The sequence below is a fragment of the Felis catus genome, chromosome D4, assembly GCF_018350175.1.
Source record: "Felis catus isolate Fca126 chromosome D4, F.catus_Fca126_mat1.0, whole genome shotgun sequence".
NCBI lineage: Eukaryota > Metazoa > Chordata > Mammalia > Carnivora > Felidae > Felis > Felis catus.
The window spans coordinates 76,304,696-76,320,398 of NC_058380.1; the positions used below are offsets into that span (position 1 = coordinate 76,304,696).

A 15,703-nucleotide genomic window follows, 5' to 3' on the forward strand; every position below is an offset into this window, starting at 1 on the left:
AATTAACAAAATGACAAAAACAACCAATGACTTCTAAGGTGTGACTTCTTCAGAGAGTGATACACCCGATGTTGCCTTAGCATAATGCAAATATAGTAAAATTTCATCGCTGTGGACTCCATTAATTAAGGATGCATAATGCTTGGCCAGGGGCTGGGCTGGCTTGTACCTTTGGAGTGTTTATTTATAAAAGAGATTGCTAAGCACATTAGTACATTAGCAGTGTAAACAAGATCACCAGGGAAACGGGAGAAGATACTTAAGAGAACAAACTGCCTGGAGTCACTTTGGAAGCACCCATTATGAACAAACAATCACTGTGCTAATTACAATTGCTCTGCTAATTACAATTACTGTGCTAATTACAATCTATCCTTATCTGTTCCATAGGCTCCCCTATGGACTTTTTCTTCTGAGCACTTAGACCAGCCTGAGTTACCGCCTACATTTTCGTGGAATGAAATTGTGGTTCTTTAAAAATTGTCTCTGCTTTGGATGGCTCAGTGGTTCCAATAGGCTTCCCCCTCCTAGAAAAAGAACAGAGTCAGGGATTTTGAAAACCAAAAAAATGCAGGGGGAGAAGGGAAATGAACCTGGTTGCTTTTGTTGTTTTAGCACCTTCTGCAGACTAAACGACACAGTTTTAGGTTAGTCGGAGAACATTCAAAATACGCTATGTATAATTTGTTTTCCTCATAAAATGACCACGTTTGGTAGATTTAGAGATGTGAACACCAAGAACAAAATTAAAAAAAAAATTAAAGTTGCTATTTGTCTTTCTTCTCTTACTATAATTAGGGAGAAAGATTAGAGAGGCCTTTTTTAGAAATGGATTGCAATTCCATGCTCCCCGCATGCAAAAAGTAAAAAGCATCTTTCACTAGGTCTTAATTTTACTACTTTCTTTCTGTCCCCAATTATACTAATGAGTGTTGAGGGTATGAGATTTTTGTCTAAGCACTTAATAATAATAAAGCTTCGGGGCGCCTGGGTGGCTCAGTCAGTTAAGCAACTGACTTCGGCTCAGGTCATGATCTCACAGTTTTGGGTTCAAACCCCACGTCGGGCTCTGTGCTGACAGCTCAGAGCCTGGAGCCTGCTTCGGATTCTGTGTCTCCCTCTCTCTCTGTTCCTCCCCTGCTCATTCTCTGTCTCTTTCTGTCTCTCAAAAAAATGTTAAAAATATTAAAGAATAATAATAATAATAAATAATAATAATAATAATAATAAAGCTTCACTCAGGCCGGTGTCTCCTCCCAAATGGATTTCTCACTACTGTTTCAGGAGTCTGTCTTCCACCTGAAGCTGACTGTAGCCCAGCTCTCTGCTGCAAAGTCTTCTCTGCTGCATTCAATGGTGGTGAACTGAGATTGTGGCACACAGGAGGCTCTGATCTGGGCACCCAACCATGGCTTCAGGATACTGGACTCAGGATGAGTGTCTCCCCCCAACTGGGACTGATTCTCAGAGCATCCCATAGCCATCACTAAGCAGAGGAGATGGATGGATGGATGGATGGATGGATGGATGGATGGACGCAGAAAACAAGTTGTGCTACATTATACACTAGGGGCCTGTTGGATTACAGGGCAAGACTGTCACCCTGGCTGCTGCAAACCCCAAATACAGTCTCTGCACTTGGTCGCTCTGGATGAAGACTCCTTTGGGAGTGCATGGCCTTCTAGGTGTCATTGGCCCTGGGACTTGAATACTGCTCTCCAGTAGGAAAATGGAAGAGGGACAATCCTTCTCTAGTCTCAGGCATAACCTGGGCTCACAACTCATGAAAAGTTCAGTTTAATGCCTTGCTATTCAAAGCTGGTCCTCAGACCCGGGAACTCATTTGTAAAGCAGAGTTTCAGGTCTTATCTTCAACCCACTGAACCAGAGCCTCTATTTTAGCAGGATCCCTCGGTGATTTGTATGCATATTAGAGGTTGAGAATCACCAGTGTAGTTCATATGTACTATGTTCTGGCTATAAGCAGACATAGGGAAAAGTCCTACCTTTAGATAGGGTTTTTGTGTATAATAATGATGATGAGCTTTTACTTGCTTTCCTACTCTTCGAGGATCATATGGTTTGAGCCGTATGTGTGTGCATTTGCACACATTATCTGGAGGCTACAGAATGGAGACGAGAGCAGGGCATGACTCTTGGCTCCCTCACCTGCTGTATCACCTTGTATGCCATACTTCACTTCTCTGAGCTCTAGTTTTCTCATGTAGAAGTATCGCAGTCAACCCATTCTACATGTGTCATGGGAGAAATACCTTCCTATGACCCTCAAAGTCAGGCTTTGAAAGGTAAAGAAAATCTGGTTTTATAATATCAATCATCTCTAAGGGTACTGGGTAATGTACCAGAAGGAAAAGTAGGATCTGAACAAGTAGGTTCTGCGCAGAACATAGGACTTACTGGTTAACCTTCATTGTGTTTAGATGCATATCCTTTCCTATAGGTCAGGACCACTTCTAAGCTGGTTATTACATATTTTTAATATTTCCACAGAAGTGTTCCACACTTCCAGAACTTTTAGGCATAAGCCATGGCCCATTATCAAATTCCACACAGTACACATGGGCATCTAAATCCCACATTCCTCATTGAATGTAGGTCATTCATACAGAAACAAAGGAGCTATCCTACAGGACACAGGTAATACAATACATGAGCAAGATTTTGTCCTTCCAAAAGAAGGTGACCTTGGGCGGTTGCCTATTCCACAATGCTGGCTGAGTGGTCCACCTCCCAAAGACCCACAGAACATGAAGGGCTCTGTTCCTACCCCTACCCTGGGCATTTCACCAAAGCAATGTATTCACCAAAACATGTTGGGTGGAGGAAGCTGGGAGGATAATGACAGGTCTTAGAGGATATTTTTAGGTTAAAACCCCACTTTACAGTTGAATATCTTGAGGTTCACAGAGGGTAAGAGATTTATCCAAAGCCACACAGCTATGCAATGGCAGATGCAGGGTTTATGCCTCATCATTTCTCGTGGTGGCATTTGACAGTTCAGAGCCTGGAGCATGCTTTGGAATCTGTGTCTCCCTCTCTGTCCCTCCCTTGCTCACGTTCTCTCTTGAAAATAAATACACATTCAAAAAGTTTTAATCATCACAATACCATCAAGAAGTAGGTATTGTCATTATTTCCAGTTTAGAGATGAGGAACCCGAGGCACAATGAACAAATGTGCCCAAGGTCATACAGTTGACAGGTCGCAGGCTAGGACTCAGACTCTAGAGTCTGGCATCTTAGACACGAGGCCAGTACATCTCCAAACTGCTGGATAATGTGAGGCACATGGGAATATGGTGATGCTTCACTTTCCCAAGCTCCTTATTTTAGGAGGGGGAAAAAAAACAAAACAACAAAAAACAACAATTGGTAAGTCTTGGTGCAGCTCCAGGTGATTCTTATGATCAGGTGAGTAGGAGAAGCTTCACTAAGCCTGTGGCCATGAGGGTTGAATAGGAAGAGGCCTGTATTCCTCAGTATTCGTCTAAGTTCTGCCATAACCTTAATTTATAGAAACGGCAACTGATCAGGAGAGAATGAGCAAGGGTGATCCAACAGGAAGTGGCAGAACAGGTATGGAAACTCAGCTTTTTTATTCCAGGGCCTATAGGACAGGGGACACATTGGCCTTCACTCCTGCAGAAGATGTCCAGAAACCCTGGGAAAATGCATAGACCAAAGAGAGATTCTTCTGTAGCCAGCCCAAGAGTCAGGGCCCCAGGGAAAGTCGCCTCTTAACTCCCGTGATCCAGCCTCTAATTTCTGTCCTCAGTTTACTACTAAAGTCTCATTAATTTATTCCCTAGAGAAGGGAACATACAGCTGTGTCTCCAGGTGGCAAGTTGAGGATATTGTCAAGAGTTGGGATATGACTGTACAGGTAGACTTGAAAATTGTCTTGAGAATCAGAAGCTAATGCCACTTTTAATTAATAATCTCTCCACCAGCAGCCTCCTTTGCTTTCTCTTGCTATAGTAATACCATGGTGTATCACAAAACACCCAGGCCTGAGAATGCAGAAAAACAGCTTCCAGTCCTATCTCTACCATTAATTCTTTATATGGAGGCTTGACCTTGATGTTGCCATCTATATAGTGTGGAAGCTGGATCATAGATCTTTAAAGCTTCAGAGTGGATACAGTGCAGCCCAACAGACTGGGGGTTGGAAGCCTGACTTTTTCATTTACTAGTTATATGATTTTAAGTAGTTCATTTAAACACTGTGAGACTTAGGCATCTCATCTACAAAAGGAGGGAGCATCACTGAAACTTCTTCAAAGTTCATCCATTTATAAATATGGTGTTTTTTTGGGGAGATGAATGAAGGAAATGGTCAAGAAAAGAATAGAAGGTCTTATTACGGTTCTCATATAGGTGGTGATGTCAAGTGGGAGAATGCTAGAAGCCTGAAAGTTACACTGGTGGATGGGCTTTGTTGTTAGATTGAAGTTCTATCACCTGATAGCTGTATGACTATTAGGCTAGTTAGCTTAACATCTCTATACCTCGGTGTAGTAAATGGTATTGATGTCCCATGTTTTTCTTGATCTTCTCAGCACCTGGTAGACAGCACTTCATGTCCCTGCTCAATACTTTGAGGGGTACTGTAACCATAGGACTGGATTTGACCAATGGAACATGAGCAGAAAGTCACCTCTAGGAGGAAGTAATGAGAGCAAATTCCCTTCCCATTACCATAGTGTTCACAGAAGTACATGGAGATGATGTTTCTGTCAGGAGGGAGACACAGAATCCAAAGCAGGCTCCAGGCTCTGAGCTGTCAGCACAGAGCCCAAAATAGGGCTTGAATTCACGAAACACGAGATCATGACCTGAGCGGAAGTCGGACGCCCAACTGACTGAGTCATCCAGGCACCCCTCCTTTCCTCTTTTTTTTTTTTTTAAATAAAACCAAGTTGTTAAGGGCTATTTTGTGATTGGTATTGGGAACATTAAATAAGAAAATATATAAAGTACATGGTATAGGATCTGGCACATAACAAAAATGCATATGGCTAACTGGAGAAAATGAGAGAAAGGGAGAAGGGAGGGAAGGGAAGGATCCAGAAACAGCATGTATCATTAGCCATCTCCCAGGAAGGCACTAGAAAAATAGCTTTGGAGGCCACTTAATAAGATCTGACTCAGGACCCTCCACTGGGAAACAAGTGGGTGCCACTAACAAAAGCCAGCTTTTCTCAAATGCTTAAAGAGAGCCCTTCTGTCTCACCAGGCGTAGGCTGGTGGTGCCTCATCCTGAAATCCCACATCTCACCCAAAACTATCCTCTTACGCTGTACAATGTGCACATCTGATAAGCAGACTAGACTGAAAAGCGCCTTTCTAGCAAATCTCTCATGAGCTCCTCGTGCTCTTTGTAGGTCATCCTGGAAGGCCTATGAGCAAACATCTATTGCCAGCGGAACCATCTTATTTTTGATGAGGCTTTTGCAAAATCTACAATTGTAATTTGCTCAGCCCCCATTCCCAAGCAACTTCCTTCACTGCAATTTCTGAGACTCCAGGCTGAATAAGAGCTCTTGAGTGATGTTTATCTAAATCCCTGCAATCTATAACCAAAGTTGACCTCTCTTTCTTACAGGAATGAGGTAGGATGGATGAGGATTAGGGAGGGAAGGAGGTAAAATACAAACAAAAAATCAAATACCACCAACCTTTGATGACTTTATCTCATTCCGACAATCTTTCCCAATTCCCTCATTGATGGAGAGCTAAGAGGAGGGAATTCTAATGGCAACCCTGCGTGGGTCATTAAGACCCACAATGTGCACCGAAAGGGATTAGAACCAGCAAAACTTGACATCACTTCCTGAGTTTCAGGGGTAACTCAGGAGTGAACTACGTTGACTCTCCATGTTTCTACAGAATCTGACAATTTCATAAAGTTTTATGTCCATTCATGTCCATCTGATTAGGAAACGGATTCCTAATCCAGAGCTCTCTCCAGGTACCACCCAGGTTCTTTTTTTTCAACGTTTATTTATTTTTGGGACAGAGAGAGACAGAGCATGAACGGGGGAGGGGCAGAGAGAGAGGGAGACACAGAATCAGAAACAGGCTCCAGGCTCTGAGCTATCAGCCCAGAGCCCGACGCGAGGCTCGAACTCACGGACCGTGAGATCGTGACCTGGCTGAAGTCGGACGCTTAACCGACTGCGCCACCCAGGCGCCCCAAACACCCAGGTTCTTAAAATAACCTCTACCCATCCTGGGACTAAACTCTGCTGTGACTTGAGTATGAACTCTATCTTCTTCCTCTCTCACTTGAGGTCTGTCCTCCAAACCTTTCATTTCTCACTCCTTCCTACTTCCCCACCTTTTGTCTCTGCTTTGTCTCTGTGACTGCTTCTCGTTGTCACTCTTTTCCTATCTCTAACTTTCTGTGTGGTCTCTTAGAGTGTGCCACACAAAATCTTCACACACAGTGGAAAACTCCCAGGTTTGTCAGGGTCCTAAGCATCCCCACATGCTCATCTCTCAGGGACAGGCTGCAGCCTAAACATGGCAACCTGAGAAGGTGGTCAGAAAAGGAATCACGTTCCTGCAGAATCATGTACACGGGGGTGGCTCTTGCCTAAAGTCTATCCGTCATTAAGGATCCGTCGTCCCCTGGGGCACCTGAGTGGCTCAGTTGGTTAAAGCATCCAACTTTGGCTCAGGTCATGCTCTCACAGTTTGGGAGTTCGAGCCCCACGTTGGGCTCTGTGCTGACAGCTCAGAGCCTGGAGACTGCTTCGGATGATGTGTCTCCCTCTCTCTTTGCCCTTCCCCGGCTCGTGCTCTGTCTTCTCTGTCTCTGTCTCTTTGTCTGTCTGTCTGTCTGTCTGTCTGTCTCTCTCTCTCAAAAATAAGTAAACATAAAAAAAAAAGAATCTGGCTTCCCCCAATGGCACCTGAGTCCTCCCTCTGTGTTGACCACATGCTATTAAAGGGATATGAGGAAGTGACAGACATCCCTTACAACAGAACCAGAAGCCAGAGAACATTGGTTTGAGAGTCAGAAACTCTAACCTTGAGTCTCAAACGGGCCCCAGATCATGGCAAGCCCTGGAAAAGTTATATTGTTTGCTGGGTCTCAGTTTCTCTATGTGTGCAACAAGGGGTTGGGTCTAATCGTTAAGGTCTTGTGCAGTGTAGAGACTTGAAATGGGAGGCCTTTCGTAGACCAGAAATCCAGGTTGCTTTTCCAGAGATTCGATGGAGGAAATGAGAATGCACATCTGTCCTCTGTCAGCATTTGCTAGGTGTGAGGATCGAGGTAGGGGCAGGGAGGAGAATGAAGCAGAGTGGTGCCTGTCATGCAGGAGACTCTAGCTGGTAGACAGTTTGAAATCCCAGGCCAGGCGGTTGTCAGGAAATGAGGCATATGGCAGGACGGCTGGTGGGGTGCCTGCTGGCTACTCTGGAGGGCTGGACCGAAGATTACTTGGAGGAGGGAGAAAAGGAACGGGGGATGAGGTGAGAAATGACAACTGCCTTTGATATTGAAAATTTTGCAAGCCTGCCTTCTGGAACTTGGAGGACAGAGAAGCCACTGCCTCCCCCCTGTCTGAGGCTCAGTAAGGGAGCCTTGAAAGAGATAAATTTAGACTCATCAGGAGCCACTCGGCTTCCCACTGTGGGAAGTCAACTGCCTTACCATGTGCCTCCGAGAGGTGACATGGTCTAAGGATGGAAATAATTGTAAAAAAAAGTTTAACTGAAGCCAAGGATAAGAGAGTTTATGTGAAATGGGTGAATCAAATACAATGGTAGTCTGGGGAGTTCCCTAAATCTTGAGGCTGTTGTCAAAAGAGAAAGTGTGGTCTATTCACTACACTCCTTTCAATGAGCAAATCAGGGCAGACATAGACCCTGGCTATTCAGAAACAACTCAAGATTGAAGGGTTGGAAACAATGAGCAGAGTGTTTGAGGCAGAATGAGGATTCCGGATGGGGCTAAAATTCTGTCAGAGCCTGGAGACTCCCAGGCTCTGCCGTTACAGCAACATGCTCTCTCTTAATGATCAGTTTGTTGGTAGTAGAAAGGCCAGCATGCTGGGATCTGACCTGAGGTCATGAGCTAGCTTTGCAGTGACTTGTTTTGTGACCTTGCCCAAGTCCCTTCTCCATATGTAAATGAGATCTGGGATTCCATGGAGGTTCTTTGGGATCTAGCATCTTACTTTCCAGTTTGGGTCCTTCTTTTGCACCCAAAGCTAATCTCCACACAAGAGAATGAGAATTAGTACATTTGACCACTTAGCCAGCCAGTCTGATAGCTGCTGTGAGAAATCAAGCTACATAAAACATACAACGGGTCCATCACAGTGGCTGGAAAGTGATGAGATGACTATGCTTGTCATGGGTGGGACCAGGATTTGGAGCCGGGTCTATGTGGAGACTTGTTCTGCTGAGTCCCCACCCCTGCTTATCTGTATCTGTCCATCTGCAGACTCGTTCCTCGACCAGAAAATGCCCTTCCAACTCTTATCCCTCCCAAGAAGTACTTTTCTTTGCTATCACTTCAAACCCCAATTCATAAGCCTCATCCTCTGAGAAACCCCTTATCGTTCCTTCTAATTCTTCTCAAAAGGCTTCACAAAGAAATTCTTTGAAAACTACTGTACTACCGCTTTGCAAATTAAATATTCATATATTTTTGTCGATTGTGTATGTCATTGTGCGAGCTTGTAAATTCCCTTCTCAAAAAACAAGGGACACTTTCTTTCTTTTGGATACCACACAGCATTATTTTACCTATCAGGGTGCTCAAAACAGAAGTTTCATAAAGTATTAAAACTACAGAAAGTTAGCATTGTGAGTCCCAGTATTGAGTAGTTCATTTGAATTATCCTTAAGTCTCTCAGATTTTTCCAACAAAGTAGCATTCAGCTGCTGTTCGAGCCTCTGCATAGTAGAAAGGAAACTTCACTGGGATTTGAAGGACTCAACTCTGCTACCAAATTGCTGTGTGGCTACCAGTCACTCCTATTACCCTTAAGTCATCCCTTGCTTGACCTTCTCTTCTGCCTACAACTGCTCACTGGCCATTGGGCATTATGCCTTTCAACTAAATATCTTCCAGTATCCCCCTTTCTCTCCTAACTGTTCCCATTATCCCGGTTGAAGCCACCAACACTCTTACGTGACTTCCAAAATATACCCCCAACTAAGCCCCCATTTCACACTTTCCCATGCCACCCTCGTTGCAACCTACCTCCCATGCAGTCACTATGAGGTTGAACAATGTAATACAACCACTCTTTTAACCCTTTATCAGTTCTCCCATTTACTATTAGAATAAAGACTTGGCCAGCAAGACCCCCGTGATCTGCCACTACGTGCTGCTCTGGCTTCACCTCCCACAACTCTTCCCTTACTTTCTCAGCCAAAACCACACCAGACTTCTTCCTATCTTAAAGCCAAAGGCTTTTTTTTTTCCTTCTTAGAACATCTGTCTCTGCTTGAAATCTTTCCCAATGCTAACTCTCACTCATTTTCCAGGTATTAGTTAAATAACACTTCATCTGAAAAGTAGACTCCCAAGTCTTATTATTGCTTTCTAATCCAATAGATGCACACCCACTATTCTGCTCCAACTAAATTAGAGCCTACTGTTAATTGCTACCTTGGAACACTGTATCTTTATTCAACTGTACTTACCACAAATTAAATAAGTACATAAGATTACAAACACACACACACACACACACACACATGTATGCCCACACACTACACCTAGACACCAGAGGATCTCAGGCCACTTTTATCTTACTTTTCATTGTATCTCAAGTAACCAGCATGGTACTTGGAAAACAGTAGGTGCTCAAGCAGCTGTGATAACTACACAGGTGAATGGTTTTAGGGGGTTCACATTTCCATGCTTGTTCTACAAACCGGGAAGTGACAAGGTATACTGGATGAAAAGACAAGAGCAAGACTTTGGAGTCAGCCAGATTTACACCTGATTCTTTGCTCTGCCTCTCACTGGTGACCTTGGGAGAGTCACTTTACCTCTCCGGTGTTGACATATCAGGTGCAAAATGGAGGCTATGGTGCCTCCCAGGGTGTTAATAATGAAGCTAAAATGGTATTATCCTGGCTCTCTCACTTCCTAGAAGGGATATCAGGGAGAATCACTTAACATTTCCATTTTTCTTCTGTATAAAGGGGATGAAAATAGACCCTGCTTCTCAGGGCCATTGTGAGGATCACATAAATTAATAGATGGTTAATAGATAGCAAGTGCTTAGAATGCCCTCAGCATGTGCTGAGTTAATATCATCACCACCATCATCTTCATTACTGTTATTATTATTAATACTAAACATACTTGGTAAAGAGTTTGACATGGAGTATTTCTTAATAAATAGTGGTCATGATTACCACTCCTACTATAACCACTACTATTATTAATTAGATGATGGAATGGGGATGATAATGATTATAATGGTGATATTTCTTCCCAATTCTGACTTTTGTTGACATGACCTCAAAATGCTAGGGTGAACCCTGCCCTGTGATAATATCCTATTACATTTTCATGCAAAACTGTCTAAAAGTACTGTTTTTTTTTTTAAAAGATAATCATTCTTTATACATAGAACAATGCTTCTCATTCTACCATCTTTTGATTCTTCAGATTGTGAGACATGATAAATCCTGCTTCTTCAGATCTCTCAGGGAGGCTTTCATAATGATGCTGCATGTCTAATCTTCATATAATTTGGCCAACTCAATCCTCATTCTGTTTGCTCTTATATGAGAATGGTCTTATCTTTTAATTTCGTAGGTACCTCTATATTTATTAACAGAGAAAGAGGTCTTTGACATTTTGTTGAGCAAAAAACAGCAATTTCTAAACAGCTTTACTGAGATTTAGTGTGTGTGTGTGTGTGTGTGTGTGTGTGTGTGTGTAGATAGAGAGAGGGAGAGAGGAGTTTTAAGAATGTTCAAGAAAATGTTAATTCTGGATATTTCTGGGTGATGGGAATTTTATTTTCTACTTCATTAAATGTCTTTATTTTTTAACTGCCTGAAGAGCCTACATAGGATACTTATTTTTTAATAGACTGAAAGATTAATTTAAACATTTTAAAATTCCATTAACTGTACTTATAGGATGATTTAAGGCTGAATTAAAAATATGTGGATAGAGTTAGAAAAATGGAAGGGCAGGATAAATAAAGGCTAGGTCAGTGGAAAAGGAACCTCATGGAATGAATTTTGCTAACTTGTAACACTTCATTGGATAGGCATCAATAAGCCTACAAAGATACTGGCCAGTCTAACAAAGCTCAATTCCATGGTGCCCATGGCTTCCGCCCCCCTGCCCAGATTTTGGGTCAGTGATCCAACCAGTGAAGTGCGAGTATCTGCCCATACCTAAAGGTCATTTGGAAGACTTGGCCTTGGTTCACATGCTGGGTCCGGTTGTTGTAACCATGTAGCATCTCTCCAAAGAGGGTGTCGTTGAATTTGGAGTCGGGTTTGAGGCATTTGGGGCCCTCGCAGACATCTGAGAGCATTAGGCAGGATTTTCCATCAGGAGCCAGCTTGTATTCCTCCACACAACTGCACAATAAAACAGAGCCGAGAGTTAGCTCCGCATGCTGGATGCCCCCATTGTGGATGACCTAAAACCAAGGCCTCCTTTGCCTGCAAAACAGGTCAGAGTTTAGGAATGGAGACAGCTATTCTGGCTGGAATCTATCTAGGGCACAGGTGTCTAGAGAGAAGCACATTAATCCTGCAAATTGGTAAATTCAGGGAAAGTCATTTGTGACATTTTGGAGGAGTCGAGGGGGAAACCAGAGTGCACATCTACGCACAAAGCAAATTTAAAAACTGTTTTCCATGGACACACAGACTTTAAAAAGCATGACAGACCAATTCGCAGGGAATTATCAACTAGTTTCTCAAACCAGAATCTATTCCCAGTGTATCTGTCGACCAAGGTTGAAGACTGTAGCAAAAACAAGGTTGTTATTGCCCTTGTAACTCAGAGGTGATCCTTCCAGGACCACGGACAGCTCACTGCAGCCGCTGCTTCTGCTCAATTAGCAATATACCTAGTCTCTGTTGACCTCTAACTACCCAATCCTAACAGCAGAAGGGCCTTTGACATGCCTTTGAGTCAGGGACTAAACCGGTCCTCCTCTGTGGACTAAATAGGCATCTGAATGGGGTGTGGAAATAATATTTGCAATCTGGGGATGTTTGTAGTGAAAAAGGAATCTCTTAGGCATGGGGAAGAGGAGGAAACAGAGGTCTCAGCTCCTGAAAAATCAATCCAGAAATGGGAACTCTTTTAGTCTTTACATGTTCATGGCCTTTGGCTATGCACTGGGAAAAGGGTGCACATAAGAGATAAGACACACAAGAGAATAGGCTGCTCAACTGAAAAAACTTGTATAAATATCATCTGTGCTCCTTTGGACCTATGTGAGCCCCAGCAAGTCATTTAACTTCTTTGATCTTCAATTTCCTCATCTGTAGAATGGGGTAGAAACTCCTACCCTATATTAATTCATTAGGCTGCTATAACATCCTTGGATACATTGGCTGCAAAAAGAGGAATTGAAAGGTACTTCGCAAAATAATTACAGTAATGATGGAAATGGTGGTGTTTATTGAGCAGACACTTTCCATGGAAATTTCATATATTTCTATTTTTAAATGTTTCTTTTTGAGAGAGACAAAGAGAGAACACAAGCCGGAGAGAGTTAGAGAGAGAATCCCAAGCAAGCTCCATGCTAAGCCTACTGTCAGCACAGAGCCCGACGCAGGGCTCTACCCCATGACACTGAGATCATGACCCGAGCTGAAATCAAGAGTTGGGCACTTAACTGACTGAGCCACCCAGGTGCCTCTTGTATATTTATTTTCTGGCCATGAAACAAGTTAATTTCATCATTCCTGCTTTACCCAGAATCAAAATGAGGAGACAAGTAAAGCAGGTCACACTGTAAGCAAGAGGCAAAGTGGCATTCAAATTTGAGTCTGTTTAGCAACAAAGGGACCTTTTTCTACTCTTGTCTTCTCCAAATCCAGTTGTTTCTACTTGCATGAAATGACCCTGGGTAAGGCTGTGCCAGTTAGAGGCAGTAGAAAGCAGGCAAGCTCTTATTTGTGAAAATCTATTGACTCTGACTGCAGAGAGACTCAGAAACTCATACAGAAGAAGGGAGAGGCTCTAAGAGATGGTTTGGGAAGAAAATATTCCCAGGTTGAAAGAACCAGTAGCTGATGCCAGACACGTGGAACTCAACTGAAGGCAGGAAGCAAATAGGAAGAGCTGAAACGCTGACTCAAGATCACTCTAGTGAAAACCCAGGAATGTCTCCTGCATAAAGCAAGCTGTCACTCTTCCCTTGTTCTCTTATCACCTCTAGTGTGTCGAACAGATGCACCAACTGTCCTTCCTACATGCTTCTGCCCAAGTACAGCAGAAGGTTGTTGGAAGAAGCCCTGTCCTGGTGCCTTCATCAAGTCTATCCCCTCTTCTTTTTGCATTTGTTAAATGTAAGTAACTCTCCCTTGATAAAGGTGGAGTACACATGACATGAGTTACATGAATGCACAGAGTATATGGTAAGTTCCTAACGAAGTCTAGTTCCAGCCATCTACTCCCAGGAGGTTCCCAGCAAATATGAGAAATGGTTTACTGGAGTAGAGCTTCCTCTCTTTATATACACACACAGACACACACACACATGCATGCACCTGTGAATAAATATACTCTTGTTATAAATGATTAAACATTATCAAAGTCTATAGAGTTCTTCATTTCCACTCCTCACATATTTTTACTTAATATCAGTAGTCATCATTGTTAACTATTATGTATTCTTATAGGTTTTTAAAAATACATTTATAAATACAATATTATGCATATAATTATATTATATATATAAATTTTTCATAATAAACTCGTAAGTACACCATACATTATTATAAGATATGCATTTGTACTTAATACTATTTCTTAGAGATCTTTTCAAACCAGTATTCATATAGATCTATCTTTCTGATGGTTATTTGGCATTGCACGGTATAAATGTACCATAATGCCTTTAGCTAATCTTTATTAATGAGCATTTTGGTTGTTTATAGCTGTTTATTATTGCAAATGGTATCATAATGAAGATCTTTGTACATATATCATTATGTACATGTATGTGTTTCTACTAAAAAAAATCTTAGAAAAAGGATTGCTGGGCCAGTGGTTTATGAATTTAAAAATTTTGGTAGATTTAATAATGGCTGTCTGTTGGGGCTCTACCAGTCTACAATCCTATCACTGATGATTGAGAAAGCCCATTTCCCCATAACTTTCATGTTCATTATCACCAATATGGGATTGGAAAAAAACTCATTTTTGTTTTGCTTGGCATTTCCCTGATTACTGCTGAGGTTCCCCACCTTTTGATGTCATGGCCATGTGTATTTCTCCTTCTATAGGTTGTCCATCCATGTGCTTTAACCATTTTCCTATTGTGATTCTTGTCTTTTTCCTTATTGGCTTATGTATGCTTTGCATATTTTCTGGAGTTCTCCTTCTCCTTTCATACATATTGAAATTTTCTTTCATTCTGTACTTGTGTTTTAACCTTACTTTTGATATCTTATAACCTCTCTATCCTGGTCCTTAACTGCTTCTGAATTTGGTGCAATGCCTAGGAAGCGACAGATGATAAAACACATTTCTATATATTATTCTAGTATTTATATAGGTTTTTAAAAATCTTTGGTTGTTTAATCTGTATGGATTTAATTTTGTGCATGATGTGAGTGGTTATTTTAACTTCATTATTTTCAAAATGAGTAACCATTACCTGAAGGGTCCATCTGTTCACTAACTAATGTAAAATACTATTTTGTCATATACTAAATCACTATGTATGCCATGTATACATGGTTGGAATTTTTCCTATTTAGCTGTCTGTATTTTCCTGCAATAATTCTATACTACTTGAGGGGTTCCTGGGTGGCTCAGTCAGTTGAGCATCCAACATCAGCTCAGGTCATGATCTCAGGGTTCATGAGTTTGAACCCCACATCAAGCTCTCGGCTGTCAGGGCAGAGCCTGCTTTGGATCTTTTGTCTCCCTCTCTCTTTGCCTCTCTCTCTCTCTCTCTCTCTCTCTCCCTCTCCCTCTCTCAGAAATAGAAAAAACATGAAAAAGATTATATACTACTTGAATTACTGTAGCTTTGAGGCGTGGTCTGGATATAGTCAAGTAAGTCTCCTCCCCATTGTAAACACTAATTTTCTATCTCAAAACTTCCTCACTCGTCTTATTATTTTCCCATTCAAATGAATTTTAATTTTGACTTGTCAAATTCCACATAAAACCCTAGTAGAATTTTGGGTGATATCACATTGAATTTGTAGACCAATGTGGGGGGAATTAAAAAAAAATGTTCCCCTGTAAGAAATACATATTGAGACTCAACTCTATGTGGGGCACCACCACCAACTGTGGCAGAGACAATGTCTTCCATTCGCTACACTGGGTCCTCTTTCTGGATGTGTACCATAGACTGTGCAACCAAGCTTCCCCTGCAGGTGGGCCAGAGGGGCCACGTGACGGGATTCTGAATGATGGAATCTGTGCTGACGTGATGCAAGCTGCTGCCAGACTCAGACCTTCAAAACATCCTGTCTGATTCTCA

General features: G+C 42.1%; 1 protein-coding gene across 8 annotated transcripts in view; it reads right to left on the reverse strand.

Moving 5' to 3' along the window:
* The window catches only part of ASTN2 (astrotactin 2), an 882,958-nt gene that overhangs the window by 302,278 nt on the left and 564,977 nt on the right, over positions 1-15,703 (reverse strand). For all 8 annotated transcript variants that reach the window (XM_023242644.2, XM_023242646.2, XM_011288658.4 and 5 more), the window contains one exon: positions 11,412-11,600. In XM_023242644.2, coding sequence (XP_023098412.2) covers positions 11,412-11,600 — 189 coding nt within the window. The remainder of the gene's footprint in view (positions 1-11,411; positions 11,601-15,703) is intronic.